The 15,535-nt window shown below is 45.9% G+C and overlaps 2 protein-coding genes across 3 annotated transcripts in view; one reads left to right on the top strand and one right to left on the bottom strand.

Annotated features, from left to right (window-relative positions):
- Positions 1-2,345, top strand: part of LOC119375591 (kanadaptin) — a 42,980-nt gene extending 40,635 nt beyond the window's left edge. The window contains exon 15 of the mRNA XM_037645808.2: positions 2,005-2,345. Within this exon, the coding sequence (XP_037501736.1) occupies positions 2,005-2,054 (50 nt within the window). The 3' untranslated portion in view covers positions 2,055-2,345. The remainder of the gene's footprint in view (positions 1-2,004) is intronic.
- A 3,810-nt stretch (positions 2,346-6,155) lies between these two features.
- The window catches only part of LOC119375589 (sphingolipid delta(4)-desaturase DES1), a 37,163-nt gene continuing 27,783 nt past the window's right edge, over positions 6,156-15,535 (bottom strand). Inside the window, exons 2-6 of one of the 2 annotated variants that reach the window (XR_007417959.1) lie at positions 12,518-12,840; positions 10,671-10,878; positions 9,589-9,800; positions 7,339-8,993; positions 6,156-7,009 (exon numbers count right to left, since the gene is read on the bottom strand). Coding sequence is in view for 1 of the 2 variants with exons in the window: in XM_037645807.2 (XP_037501735.1) it covers positions 8,763-8,993; positions 9,589-9,800; positions 10,671-10,878; positions 12,518-12,840 (974 nt within the window). In the remaining variant the exon portion in view is untranslated. Of the gene's footprint in view, positions 8,994-9,588; positions 9,801-10,670; positions 10,879-12,517; positions 12,841-15,535 lie in introns of both variants that reach the window. The other variant, XM_037645807.2, reaches the window with a different exon arrangement.

Genomic DNA, 15,535 nt, shown 5'->3' with positions numbered 1-15,535 from the left:
TCGACGTGCTAACCACCGAAATCCCGCGCGGTGGCCTCCCACTGTGCACGAATGGTCTTTGGCCAGGTTCCTAAGTCGGATACCAACATCGAGATGCGACTCTTGCTGAGTGCGAACAAGGGACCTTACTAGGTTGCGAATATGTATCCTGGACATTATTTTCTACTCGAACTGCAATATCGAATCAGCACTCATTAAACGTCTATGTATTGTTATTTTCGGTGTGGTTTCCTGTGCAAGAAACTTATTTATACTGGTGCATGTGTGGGAATTTCTATTTGAATATCTGAAGCTCAGTATTCTGACGGCGCATTTGAAGACTGACGTGGAAAGGGCCCTACGTGTTGCACTTGTAATAGAGCACGAAAGTTGCAGTTGTACATGTCTGTAATATGGCCGGTGGTCTCTAAGAAAATTCGTCTAGGACGCTTATTTATATTCATTTTATCTACATATAACCTACTGCCGACGATGTCAATTTCTTAAAATACATGCAGCTCAATTTTAGCTTTAAATTGCTCACTTTAGGTAGCCTCAGGGTTATCTGGCACTATATGTTTATTAAGTATTCAAATGTAACGTTAATGTAACGACACGTTCCAATTTTCGAAATGTAACTGGAACGAGTTCCTTTCGCATTGAAGGAACTTGTAACGGGAACTCGTTCCAAGATTGAGAAGGAACGAGGAACGAAATTTCGTTCCTGTTTTAGAGGAACGTGTACAACACTGCTCGCCAGATAGGGTTTATGTTTATGGCCCTATTTCGCAAGTCCACCTTCATTCGTGGCTACTCGCGGTATCCGCTTCGCGGAGACTCCAGCGGCCGAGTCAAAATAAGCCGAAGTGCGAGCGCCACTTACGATCGCCTTGTTTCAGCCGCATTACCGAGGCTAGAGCGACCTAGAATACCGAATCCGTGAACGTGAGAGGCCTAAAGCCCCTGACAGGCTGGATAGGTGGCACAATCTAGCGGGGCCAAGGTGAACCAGGCAAGCGCAAAATTATTGCAGAGACACCGGGTGTTCTACTTCTAACGTAAGTGCCTTGCAGCGGCATAATTACGATTGAGTTGCCTTTTCAATCATTTTTTTCCCTCAGAAACACTAAGCAAAAACAAAATTGTCCATGACTGTGGTTGCACGAAGCGTCACACAAGATGTCGACACCATCGCCCGGTAACCCGGTATTGCTACATCCCTTTTGCGTATACCGGGATACTGCACCCGCTAAAAACCTCTGTTATGATTTCGCCGCAACGGTAATTCAGTATTATCTAAATTAAATGTAGTTGAAATGCAGTTATCATCACCATTTAGTAGTTTGTGCAAACGTAAAAGTATACGTTTACGTACATACGTAAACGTTTACGTGTGGTGAGCTAAAACTTTTCTAAAACATGCGTTCCAGTAACACGGTAAACGCAATCCAGTATTCCGGTAACGTTAAAAAGTATACGTACAAGCTAAAAGTCCCTATTGCTAGATGTGCTGGGCTGTGTTAGCGAGGTGTCCCAGCATTCCTTGCATAGAGAACAAGCAAAGTGGGTATTAGGAGAGTTCGCACTGTGTTGACTTTGAGAAGGTTCTTTTTGGATAACATTTACATTAAGACACTTCCTTGAGTAATTGAAAGAGTTTCCCCTCCACTTAAATGGCGGAGATCACTTTGCTATCACAGTGGTATTGAGCGCCCACAGTTACAGCAGGTGATCTTTTCCACGGGTCCTTGCGCATCTACAGAGAGCCGCAAAAAAGCCACAGCGTTGCGTGTCATCTGTGCCGTTGCAGACAGTTCGTAGCGTAGAGTGTCATTTTTGCCAAGCTCGGCGTTGCCGATGTGACATGGGAGCTTCAATAAGCATATTTGGGCAAGTTGAAAACACTGGAGCATAACTTGCCATTTAGAGTTAACGAATGCCATGCAGTGTATGACGGTTTCTCCCTTTAAAGGTGTCTGCACTGGTTTAGAAAAATTTAACCAAATCACGTCACTTGTTGTGCAGGCCAGTCCGGGGATGGCAAGACGCACCTCAACGCCAAGTACGGCTACTGAGCATCGTCGGCTTGGAAAAGGCATGGCAGCTATGTCGTCATGCACGTCCATTTCACATCAACACCTTTTACAAAAGGTGCCCGTGTAAATAAGCAGCAGAAAACACCAGTATCAGGAATAAAGACGCTTTTGTTGGTCAAAAGTTTCTTATTTTCCATCCAGTATTAAACCCCCCACTGAAGAAGCAGTGGGCACAGGGTCCGACTGCATCATCAGACTTGGCTGTACAAGTGTTATTTACATGGGGAGGACACGCAACAGAAAGGAACTACAAGGGCACATCAAGTTATCAAAGCATCTCATCTTTACCACACATTAGGGAAAGAAAATTTAGGAGCAACAACGCTTAAAAGTGCATTGACAGGAAGTACAATTGTATGACTTATCTTGAGTGCCAAATTTGTGCTCTCAGGGCAGCATGCACAAGAACATTCAACACACAATTTTGTGTACATTGTGTTCCTAGGTCAGGGGTTCCCGAGTCAGTGTAACATGACTGGTGTGAATCCGAAGCAATTAAGATGAACAAGAGAATTACACTGCACAAAGGACAGAGAATGATAGTGTGCATATGTGTTTCTGGTAATGTGCAGAAAGCATTTTTTTTTCACGACAGTCTTCACTAGTCTATTTGGAGCCAAGTGCAGGACACGACCAAGGCTCCAGGAAAAGTCTATTAATTTAATACTTCACATACACCGGAATGATGCATCAATGGCGCATCATTTCTTTTCACATGCGTCGTTGGTTTGACCAGACAAACACAACCACCAGAATTTGAAAAATGGGGAGTGAGGAACAATGAGAATGGAAGTTTTGTGAAAGGAGTTCAATGCGCTGCAATCTCTGTTTCTCTATTTGCAATCGTGGTAACATTGAATAAACCGTTTAAAATGCATGCAACAAAACCAACTGTCCAGACACACTCGTGCCTAGCAAGTGCATTGACAAAACAGCCCAGCAGTAGCAATTCAACACCAAGGCATGTTTTTTTGTGAAGTTTACACTGCACTAAATACGACCATGTCGATATATTAGACAGTTTCAGCATAATCGATGCAGAACTCTAGTACTAAACACTACAAAATAATGGGTACAAACTGAGCATGTGTAGCCTGCTATGAAGAACGTTGTGGGTTATGTACACGTTAACTTTTGGATTTAGCATTGTGGGTTATCAGGGCAAGTGCAGCAACATGGTGGCGCTGAGGCCACCCACCTGAAGATTTTGGACTTACGGGTTCTCATTGGTCATAGCAGCAACATGTAAATTGTAACATCAACTTTTACTTGAACCTATCTCTCGTCAAGGAGCAAGTATGGGTGCTGTTTTTCCTCATTCTTGAGATCAGCCATTTGTTTTGAAGCCAAGCCTAACAAGAGATGCTGCCGTTGCTTCACGAGTGCTTTCGCTTCTGCAGGGGCAGCACTAGGATTTCTTAACTGGGGGGGCACTCATGACAAGAGAGTTTGTTCAGGGGGGCAAGGAGGCTGGGAACTTATGCGTTGTGTTTTGAATATGTTTGCTCTTGGGGGGTGGGGGGGGGGGGGAGGGGCAGCGGCCCCCCCTCTGCACCCCCGACCAGTGCCGCCCCTAGGCTTCTAGATGCCAGATGGTGCCACTAATGGCGACGTCCTCAAAGTGACATCCGCTCACTTCACACCTGTTGTCTCGTCCTGCTGTCTTGTGCAACTTGCTTATCCTCACATGATGCTGTGGGCTTTTGCTTTATGTCATCTTGCTTGAATAATATAGACTACAGACAGTAACGCTGCATTGTTTTCAATATGGATTTTGGTTGGTGTGGTGAAGCTTCGCCCTTTAAGCAGCATTCTTTATTTACGCTTTACTAAAAACTTTAAAATAACATTCTGCAAGGACTTGGCGTGAAGAGCACGCTAACACAACCATTCTGCGCTATACTAAAACTGTCTCCTACCAAAAGTGATCTATCAAAAGTACAGCTTAGGAGTGTAAAACTTTTCGTATGCTAATACAGAAACTATACACCAGCTCTATTCACCCTATGGCTTGTGAGCCCGTTTATGGTGATTCAATGTTGTTTCGCATCTTGAGCACAGCCACTTGGCACCTCCTGCACGAGTTCTGCACTAGTACCACTGTTGCAAATTGCATCGAATGCCGTGAACTTGCTCATACACAAAGCTTCCACAGGGTGAAACAAATGGCAACATGCAGATGACACCATAGTGTACTGCCAAAATGAAAAGCAAGGTGCAGCAATCCCTGAAGGTGTCACAAAATGCAGGCAAATTGAGTAAGTATTGAAGCTTCGCAGCGGTTATGCAAGCTTGAATGCATGCCAGTGTGAGAAGCTGAAAACGCTACATCTCCAGAGCACATGTTAAATCCGAACTCAATACTGCATTCCATAGAAGAGATCTCAAAAGGCAGGACCACTCTTTGAGGCTCAAAGGAACGACTGCCATCTGCTTGTTAAGTCAACCTGTATAGTTAACTATAAATCGCACATGGCAAGTCACCATTGCCATTGCTCCACGTGCCATCAAACAGCCTTAAAGAAAACCAATGATGATAAGAAACGGGATGCCAAACACTTTATACTCTCTGCACCCGAGACTCAGCAAAATTAAGACTGACCGCATGCACTTATGCAAATTACCTGCAAGATGGAAGTCTTGCAATATAATGTGAGCAGAAAGAAATATTTGGAAGGGTAATGTCCCAGTGAACACCAGCACAAGTGGGTGAACATTTAACACATAAAAGATAAAAGCATTAAGAAAAGGTGCCACAGCCAAGTAAGGTGCCTTCGTGCAATGAAAGATTTAGAGCTGTGACGATTTAATACGTGACGCTGCTCAACATCACAATTATTGTGGCCCTTGAAGTCCACTGCAAGAAAATACTTTCAGATGCTTATTAACACGTGTCCTCATTAGTCCTCATGGACTAATATTGGTGTTTGCTGGCAGAACATGCAGGATTTCTGTGCCATAACACAGTTTTATATCAAGGATGAGGATGTTGTAGGTTGCCGGCGGATCTAGCCTTGCGAAATTTGCAGGCAAATGCCCCGCCTGGTTTCCTCTTTTCAGATTATATTAAACTAATGTCCTTTTTAAAGGGAAACACGTGCAGGCTACAAGAAGTCGCGTGCAGCGCGATGCAACCGTGCACAAGCCGATGGCCTATGAGCTATTCCGCATACAGTGTTAACTCGATTTCTCTTTTTTATAGTTTTCTCTTGTACTTGTTACGCTGTTGGTTTTTGTCATAAGGGTTTGCTTGATTATATAATTTAAACTCTGTTACGCCCCCCTTATGTAATGCCGTTTAGGGTCCTCAAGGGTCAATAAGTGATGATGATGATAAGGCTTGTTAGCTCCCTCAGGACAACGAGTGATGTCATGCTGCTAAGATCAAGGACATGGGTTTGACTCCCAGCCACGGTGGCTGCAATCTTACGGGGATGAAATGCAAGAACGACCCACACTTACACTTAGGCGCACGTTAAACAACCCCAGGTGACCAAAATTAATCCTGTGTACCTTGCTACAGTGGGCCTCGTAATCATATCGTGGCTTTAGCATGCAAAACCCCAGAAATTACCGTTCTCCTGGGCGACACAAAAATGGCAGCGGAAGGTAGTAGAAATGCAGAATTTGTGAAGACCTTTCTTCTATGTCTTGATAGCAATACAAGGACATTGCCTTTAGTCTTCGCCCGAAATGCAAAATAAAAAGTGACACGCTCAGCATGAAAAAAAAGTCAAGTTCTCCTTAGAGCCACCAACGACACCAGCATACAGTACGCCTTCACGTCCACTGGGTCGAGTGTCCCCACAAGTATTGTCTTTACTGCGATAGAGCACTGACTGTATCGGCAATCTCGCCACCTGGTTATCCAAAGTGTGCCAGCCCATAAGCACTTCGCTCCACACTACTGTCGCAGTGTTTCTTCAATGGCATCTACCATAATCAATCAATCCAAGTGCTCCTACCCACGAGCCGAGGCCTTGGCCGGCTTCAACCTCGTCGATCACCTAAGACTGGTGCGAGGGACCAGGAAGCTGACAGAGCTCAAAGCATCCTGAACCAAGGGTGCTTCCTCTTAGCTACCTTGTAAATATGTTTATTCTCTCTCTCTCCTTTACACAAGGCATTCAGATATGGTAAAAAACAGTGACAGACAGGAAAGGGAACTGGACAACACAAGTGTTTACTCAGGCCAGACAACTACTGCATTGCCCGACTTTAAGAGTGCTGCAATTTGCGAACGCCTCGCATATCTTGCATGCACCACGTGCCTTCGTGTCTATTAACGTTCATCAGTGCAATAAAACGTCTAGTCTCCAGCATAGTGGCTGTCTCTCCCCTTTTGCCCACTGTTCATTTCGCGCAGTTTTCTATGTTAACCCACAAACTACACTCAGCGCAAGTTTTGTCTATAAGCGCAGAGCAAGAACGCCGGCTAAATAGAGATTGTGCACCACGACTCAAATGCCAACAGACTAAGAACGTGATCTCTTCCCTGTCATGGCTACGCTGTACACAGAAACACACGTGAAAACATTAACACTGGGGGATTTCACTAGCAGCTCGGTAGATAAAGATTGCAATAAAAAAGAGAGGGAAAGCCACTGTGACTTGAAATACACTCCAAATGCTTTTACTTCCACGACTACCAGCCAATGTTCATTCCAATGGGAGAAACACGTGTAAAAACATTAACACTGGAAAATTTCACCGACAGCATGCAAGAGGAAGAATGAAATAAAAAAGAAAGCCATTGTGACTTGGAATACACTTCGAACGCTTTTACTTTCCATGACTGCCAGCCAAAGTTCATTCCAATGGGTCTTTCGACTAATTCATCACCACCATCATCGGCATCTTTATCTCCACTAACTACTGCCGCACTAGAAAAGAGGAGCCAAAGTTAAGTAATACAGCTCGAAATTTTAAAACACCTTCACACTTCCCCACTACATCATGCAATGTAAAGGAGTTACAGTGCGAGTCATTTCTCCAAGCTACAACGAGCGTTATCAGATTTTAAGCAGAGGCATGTATATACACACACTAGTGTAGAGCAGCCGCACACTTATTCCCGCATTTGTTTCAAGTGCCTTGACATGGTTTAGAGGCATGAGAGAACTTTGATAACAAGACCATTTAATCAGCTTGGCAATATGGACGTGGAGCCGTCCTGAACTGTCTTCACACGTGGGCCCGATGATTGCACTAAATGCCTGTATTTATTTTTTTTAATGTAAGACAATGCAAGAGTTTTGTACACCGACAGAAATCATCTGCAACTTCACTGCATGTTTGCGCAGCATAGTCAATTAGTACTTGCTTTCGAGTATTGTTGACCTAAAGTGGAGTGGCGCTTGTTACGCGGTAATACCTTCTGGGACTACCGGTGACACTGCTTCTTTCACTTCTATCCCATATTTTCTTTTGTTATTCATCACACTTCCTTCACCTGTTGCCTGTCTAAGCACTTTCAGATACTTGAGAAAAATCTTCTTGTAAACACCTCGTGCTGTAAGAAATCCCTTTAACAGCCTGAAAATAGCAATACACGAGGCTACACCGAAACAAGGGAAGATACAGTGGCTGGCAACTATGACCAATGTGGCGAAAGACAATGCCACACTTCTCGCACAATGAGTTGTAATTATGAACTCGTACCAGCTAGGCCACCTGCAGTGGACTGGCCGCCCCCTTTCCTGGAAAAGCAAAAGCCCGCGTTATCCTTTCGATAAAACCTTAACACGCAGCTCAATGTGAGCATACCGTCACGACATTCTTCACACCACTTTAAAACACACAAAAAAAACTAAAACACTGTCGCACAATCCACACGCCACACCACCCTTGAAAGACGTACATCCCACACAGTTCCTTCAAAAAACAGCAGTCTCAGTCTTTCGCACTTTGGTCCATGCCGTTTCCAACACATTCCCTCGCAGTCCATCCTTTGTCACACACGAAGGCTCGTATTCACAGGCGAGTTCAAAGCCAACATCGTTGGCATGGGGCGCTAGTTTCTCACACTTTGGCTGTTTGCAGATGTGGCCGCGATTGCACGCAGTTCCCTCTGCCACCACCAGTCACCGGCTGTGAAGCTTCTAGGCAATGCCCGTTGCGAGAAGGCTTCGTCGCAGCATTAATAATGCCCTTGAACGATGCACACGGTCGCACAGGATAGTTTCACTACGTCACAGGCACCACTGCTCCAGCAAACTTTCATCGATAGCGCAACATGCGAGCATGATGACTGTACGCACTACTCGACTTGGTCACTACAAGCCTTTCACGCTTTGTGCCTGCCACTGTGCAAAAGCCACAATACGAAACCCTCTCATGTTTCGTCACGTGCTTCCAACCCAGTATTAAGACCCGCCAATCCTAAACCTGTGTTAGCCTTTCATAACCGATCCTCTACATTACAGCCCCTACACACTCGCAGGTACTTTCGCAACCTCAAGTCCATCAAACAATCCAGCTTCCTTGCCAAGCTAAGAGACTTATAAACTCAGAGTCAGCAGTCACCTTTTCTTGTACAGCACCGTTCTTTCAAATCGCCCCCTTTCCATTTCCCTCGTGTGCGTCATGAGCATAAACCCATACTCCCCACCCCCCATGTACGAACTCCTCTCCGTCCCATCCTCCCTTCCCTCTACCCTCCCCCTTGCCCCCTCCTTTCCCACGGCCTCACTCGTGCTTCTTGACACCATTGGAAGAGCCGTTCATGTCGGCAAATGTGACGTCCGAGATGGGTTTGATGACGTCGCCGGAGCCGTCGAGTACGGGCATGGCCGCTCCCTTCCTCTTGATACGGGCGTACGGACCGATTTCGGGGTCCATGATGAAGTCGTAGAGGACCTTGACCCAAGAGTTGTGCTGGGGCAGGTCGTCGTAAAACTCCCCGGCGATCTTTTTGACCTGAAATAGAGGGACAGTTGAGTGATGCAGAAACATCCCCTTCAGGAGTGAATTACGATACACTGTCAGCAATTGTGTCAAATTCACACAGCATAATTCTAAGGCACTCGATATACATTTCAAAAAACAAAATGAAGTATTATGTTGTTTTGTGCAAGTTTCAGTAATTAGCTTGCAATTAGACATTTAATTATTCCGCAGTCATTATGTTCGATTTTTGCATAAACAGAATCAAATCATGGGCTCAAAATGCATGTGCGGTTTGTTGTTGGTTGTATTCATTTCGAGCAATGAAATATAATACTTCTGATGTTGGTCCTCAAGCATGGCACATCAAATGACCCGTAAAACACTGTAATGTCTTCAAAAACAGTGAAAAGCTGCAGTCTTAAGCAGCACAGTGAGGTTAAGTCAAGACACAGTGACTATGCAGAACGTTCAATTCATCCTATGTGCAATGTAGCTTGCTCTTTCTTGGCCACTATTCCAAAGACCTGGCAAAAAAAAAAAAAAAAACGGGACGTCCACAAACGTGGACATTGCACCTCAAGGGGATATAATCAAATTCCTGTGGCCACATCCTCGACACACTCACCAGAGGCAGCTTGGAGCCCGGCACAGCGGGGAAGTCGTGGTGCTCCATGTGGTAGCCAACGTTGAAGGTGACCCAGTTGAGGCAGCCATAGTAGGAGTAGGTCTCGAAGCCCTTCTTGAACATGTAGTGCTCGGAGACAAAATGGCCGGCCACTGGGTGCAGGCCCATGGCCAGCAGGGACCCACCAATCATGTAGAAGAGAACTTTGCCTCCTGCGCATTGCGAGACGGCCACAGCGGAGGACTGAATTCACCTCAATGAAATGTTTAACCTCTTGCAGGCAGTTGCTGCACTTTGACAACCAACCACATCTTGGATTTTACCTCTAAACAGGATGCACAAGTGAAGTTATTTTAATATTGTGTATTCATACGAAAAAAACACGTCGCTATGTCATCGTCCAGGCATCTCTCCGTCAAGACTAGAATCAGAACCAGTCTATGTTAATAAATGGTGATAATTATATAGGTATAGACAGAAGGAGGTCTTGTAGATAAAAACTGAAGTGGGACTTCCTGCGCATGATAATTATTATAGCAAACAACAGTGGCAACATGTAAATTTAACCATAATAAGACCAGTTAGCAGACATGACATAAACAAACAGAAAAACAACAGTTAAATGTACAAACAACTACAAAGCACAGGGTTAAACTATAATAGTAAAAACTACAAAGATAACGTCTTTCAAAGAACTGAAGTGGTCAGAAAAGAACTAAAAAATACGACAATGATAAAGGCGAGTCTGAGAAAGTTAAAAAGAAAGTTCTGAAGCTCAGTATTAAACTTCCGGACATCTTTCCCAAATCCATGCATGCTTCTCCTGATCTTCTTCAGTGGCCGTCGTCTTCAGCGCAACGCTACACAACTGGGATTGGACCGCCTTCCCAATGTAAGCTAACATAGTCCAGAAAGGCATGCCTCAAGGGCTACAAGCAAGACACACAAACAGCATTGTTCATCGGCTGTACAAACTGTGTCTGCTTCTCTGGAAGCAATCTGCTGAAGAATACTTTTTTTTAGCTCTGTGCGCTCAAGAGACAAAAGATGCAGCATGCTCTGCAGAAAGTTTTTGCACTCACCGCAGAAATAGTAGACGAGGCAGTCGAACAAGATCTGGATGACGCTGTTGAGCACCTCGAGCCCAGTGACGGGCTTGGGAAAGACAAACACGGGCCTGAGTGCGTAGAACAGCGGCTGCAAGATCACCCACAGCAGCTTTGTGCCTGTGTGGCAGAAAAGTTTGGCCTCCAGCTCGGTGGGGAGGTCCGCGTCGATTGTGTCAATGCCCTGTGCACAGACAGAAGGACAAAGTGTGTAAGTAGAAGACTGAAGATAATGTTATTCATGGCGGATGACAGAAGAGTTATGTTCGCATGCTGCAGGTGCTTGCATGTCGTGGCTGTACCTTTATTATGGTGGCAACATTGCTGGCTACCGACTATGATGTTAGTAAAAGCAGCCTCAGCAAGTGGCTGCTATCTGTAGTTGAGTCACAACCTGCATTTCAATGTCTCGTAGCTTCCTTGATACAACAAGAAGTGCACAGCCGCTTTCTCTTTTGTGTATGTTTTGATACCGAAGTACAGAAAGGTCACTGATAAATTAAGTTATAGTATGCATTGTAGCATGTGTGCTGTGGATAACGAGTCTAGCACATGTCAGATGAATAGACCAATCTGGTAAACACATAGTACAATAGCAAACTGGTTTCCTGTTGTGCCATCAGGGCCAGTGCCAGGATTTTTTTTTTTGCTGGGAGAGCACCCAAAAAGGGGTTCCTTCTGGGGGCAGGCAGAAATCCGAGGAGGGGGGGGTGCTGTTTTCCGTGCCCTCTCCCTTCTGGTGCTTCCTCTGAATGCTATGCACATTAAACTCAGCCACGGTTCTCCACAAGGAGGGTGACAGCGTTTTTGCCACCCACTGCTCCAGCAGATTGCCTACCTCTACAACTACCTGCATGCCGCCGCCCTACTCGAGAAAAACCTTCTGTTGCCCCCGAGTGCAGTCGACATCCGATTTTCGGGCTCTGTATGGACTGCAAAATTGGCCAAAAAGTCTAGTGGTACAAAAAAAAAAAACTAATGCATTCCTCCGGTTGGCACAGTGTACGACAAGCCACTGCAGTGTGGTCAGTAACTATATTATGCTTTATGTAGACTGTGTCAGGGACCTGTCACAACTATGTTTAATTGATTAATATATTTCAAGCGGGTAAGTATTACCGCTGTTTTACTGACAGACATGCGGGCGCTCGTGTATAATTGTGTCCTGGCAGAGGGCCCCTTCCAATGCTTCAGTGCATACCAGCTATGCATTGCGGCGAAACCAACTTTCGGGACACGCTACGGCTGCAACAGAACTGGCACACGAGGATGCTGGCTCAAGGCTGAAAGATAATTAACGTGGCAGCGCCTGTGGCTTCAAATAATGCAGTTTCGTTGGGACCTGCAATCAGAGCAGAGAGTGCAGAAAGCCCGAAAAATCAGATGCCGAAGAGTTCCTGCCGAAATTTCAGATGTTCCGTGCGTCGTCATAGCAACGAACGTGCGCCGACGGCCGCGCGCGCCTCGAGACCTCTACTCCTGTCACGTGACTTCCGCGCCGGCGAGGGGCGCGGACGCGCGGGACACCGCCGCACGACGTGCTTTCCGCGGCACTTCCTTCGCTTGGTTTAAATGCGTTCGACCACAGCATTTTTTTCACAATTGCTTTGCCAGACTGTCACCCATATTTTTTTTATTCATTGTCAACGCTTACGAGGCAAGGGTGGCATATTGCAGTCGCCTATCTTTTCATGCATATCGGGCAAGCGAAGACGCCACAGCCGTTTCCGCGCGTCTTTGCAAGCTGGTGGGACACGATCGCAAGTGGAAAAAATAACAAATAAAAACAAAACGAGCAAGGAGGTAGGGAATCACTGCCTCACCTGATACCGGTGGTGCTCCAAGTGGTACTTCCGAAAAGATATCGACGCCGGTATGCCGACAGGCAGGTTGGTGAACATGCCGAACAGCCGGTTGGGCAGCCCCTTGCCCTGGCCGAACGCCTGGTTGTGCGCGATCTCGTGAATGCCCAACATGAGCGCGTGGTTGATGACGCCGCCAAAGCAGTATGCCAGCACGACGATCGTGATCCACGACGCGTCGCGAAGTAGCCAGAACATGATCAGCTGGACCGTCACCATGCCCACGATCTGCCACTTGAACCATGGGTCCGTCACCATCAGCTCCTTGATCTGGGGGTACTTCTCTGTGACGGGGCAAGGGAGAGCTCGACGTCAGTTGGCTGATCCCGAGCCAAGGAATTTAATGACTCATCACACGCGAAAAGTGACCGTTGGCATCAACACGAGTGATTCAAAAATCATCATCAACGGCGCACATGGTAATACCAGAAAACGGTCTGGAAACGGACATGGCAATAATAATGATAAATTTTGGGGTTTTACGTCCCAAAACCACGATATGATTATGAGGCACGCCACAGTGGAGGGCTCCAGAAATTTCGGCCACCTGGTGTTCTTCAACGTACACCTAAATCTATGTACAACAGCCTCTAGCAATTTCGCCTCCATCGAAATGCGGCCGAAACGGACATGGCAACGAAGACAATCAAGTATTTTGGAATGAATTGCTTTTAGTTCCTTAATCCCTGCCTATAAAGCCAAAGTGTCTGGCTCGTGCCGCTCGAAGAGGTACTGCGCCACTGTACAAACCAAGCGCGCGGGAAAGCCAGCTTTACAGGCGCTTGAGTAGACTTTCGAAGGTGGCATTCAACATGGTTTGCATTAAGAGCATAATATTCACCCTGGCCAAGTGATCAGTCACAAAAACTACCGTTTCTGCTAAAGAGAAAATAAGAGAGAGATTATGGTCAGCATAACATTATAAGTGGATCGCCCAACAAGACGGTAATCATCTACGCAAAAAGATATCGGATATCGGTAAGAAGAAACATGCCACAGCAGCGTTTTAGCGTTTTGTACAGCTCACGAGCCTGCTCTATACCAGCATGAAACCATAGTCGCGAACTCCAAAAGTGGATGTGTAACGTTTTTCTCTATCATATGCATAGTTCTGCGTGAAAAAAAAAAAAAAAAAGATTCCATTCACCTTTCGCACAGTGCGGCATCGAGCGTGTGAAGCGGAATCACGCTAACATATGCAGTCGGCGTCAAACGTTTACAGACCACTAGGTCTGAGGAAAACCTTGAACTTCCCAGCAATTTGCGAGTGCATTCAGTCGAACTGCACAGCACATGTTAGCGCGTTTTGTAACAGTCCGGAAATTTAAATTCAAGGCTGCCTGCCGAAGCAGCGGGAATATTCAGCTGTTTCTTGTTTCTCGTGATCTGTAAACCTTTGACACTGAATATACGTATGTATACGTATATGTACTTAACGTTATTCACGCGCTGTATCGCGTGCTGCAAGTGGTTCAATTCGTTATCGTGCGAGTGCACAGCCCCACTCCTTTCCACTTTTGCACAAGAAGACAATTCTTCGAAATATCCAAGTTGGACTACGTAACATTGCATACTATTACGTCCCACCGTGCGCTTTGTCCGCCGCTGTGGAACAGTGGTTACGGTGCTCGGCTGCTGACCCGAAGGTCGCGGGTTCGATCCCGGCCGCGGCGGTCGCATTTAGATGGAAGCGAAATGCTAGAGGCCCGTGTACTGTACCGATGTCAGTACACGTTAAAGAACACCAGACGGTCTAATACGGCGATCTGGGCGAGTTTGTGTACTAACATCTTCGGGAGAATGTGCAGCGCGGCACGGACGAAGGACATGAAACGCACAACGTGAGCGCTGACTCTCAACTAAAATTTATTTCGTGCACAAACATAAAACAATAATATTTAAACCACATGGTGATTGCCAGATAAACAAGAGAAGCGCGGGAACATGCCATTCAAAAATTCTATTTCTTTTTTTGTGTAGTTCAGTTTTGTGCAGCCAAACCTCTATCGTTTCCGTCTTTTGTGCGCGCGCCGAAATGTTTCCAAGAATGTCCTCAAACCAACTCGCCCAGCTCTCCATACTATTACAAAACAAGCGAAGCACGGGCTCCGAAACGGCTGGCAAGGCGCTAAGGAAGTGGTTATACAAAAAGTTATGCTATAGATGGCTTGCACTGACGTCATTGAAAAAGCCACGTTGGAGCACCAGTTAACATGGTGGGACGCGAACATTGTTTTCACGTTACAGTATACATCGCATGCTGGTTCCTTCGCTATTCATGCACAGAGGCCCAGTAACGTTCCAGCGACGTCGTTATCACACTGAACCAGGTTAATCGCCACGTGATTATACTGCCTTGACGTCATCTAAGTGGCCATGCTGCGCGTCCTTGACGTCACGTGCAAGCTACCAATAGCAAAGGCGTACATGAACAGCGCGGGAGGGGCACAAAAACAAGGGACTGGCGCGGACTTCCAACTAAGAGAGTCGATGATGGCTAAGAGAGTCGATGATGACACGATACATGCGAAACAAAAACAAAATAGCACACCTGATCACAGCTCATTCATTTGTGCATGAAGACAGGAAGTGAAACAGCAATCGAGATAACAGCAAAAAACAGCAAAATACATCAAGAAACCTAACCGAACTTACGTCTAGGTTACATGCGTAGAAGAACTTAGGTAATATATTTCTTTGTCAGCTATAGAGCAATGGAAAGTTTGCTGATGCAATTGCCTTTAGCGATAGCCGCAGCCTCAATGATGATGCGCGCTCCCACGCTGTTCACGTATAGCTATATATGGAATACCAACTAGCCCCGTCACACACCTTGGTTCAACGTATTTTTCGAACTATATCGACGTCACTAGCCGTTCAAAGCACGTTTACTCAATGACTCGAACAAGCAAGTTTAAAGATCACGACGACGACGATGATGATATTGTAGTAATAATTGTTTGGGTTTTACGTCACAAA

Source organism: Rhipicephalus sanguineus, chromosome 11 (assembly GCF_013339695.2).
Source record: "Rhipicephalus sanguineus isolate Rsan-2018 chromosome 11, BIME_Rsan_1.4, whole genome shotgun sequence".
Taxonomy (NCBI): domain Eukaryota; kingdom Metazoa; phylum Arthropoda; class Arachnida; order Ixodida; family Ixodidae; genus Rhipicephalus; species Rhipicephalus sanguineus.
This window is presented reverse-complemented; position numbering and strand designations above follow the sequence as displayed.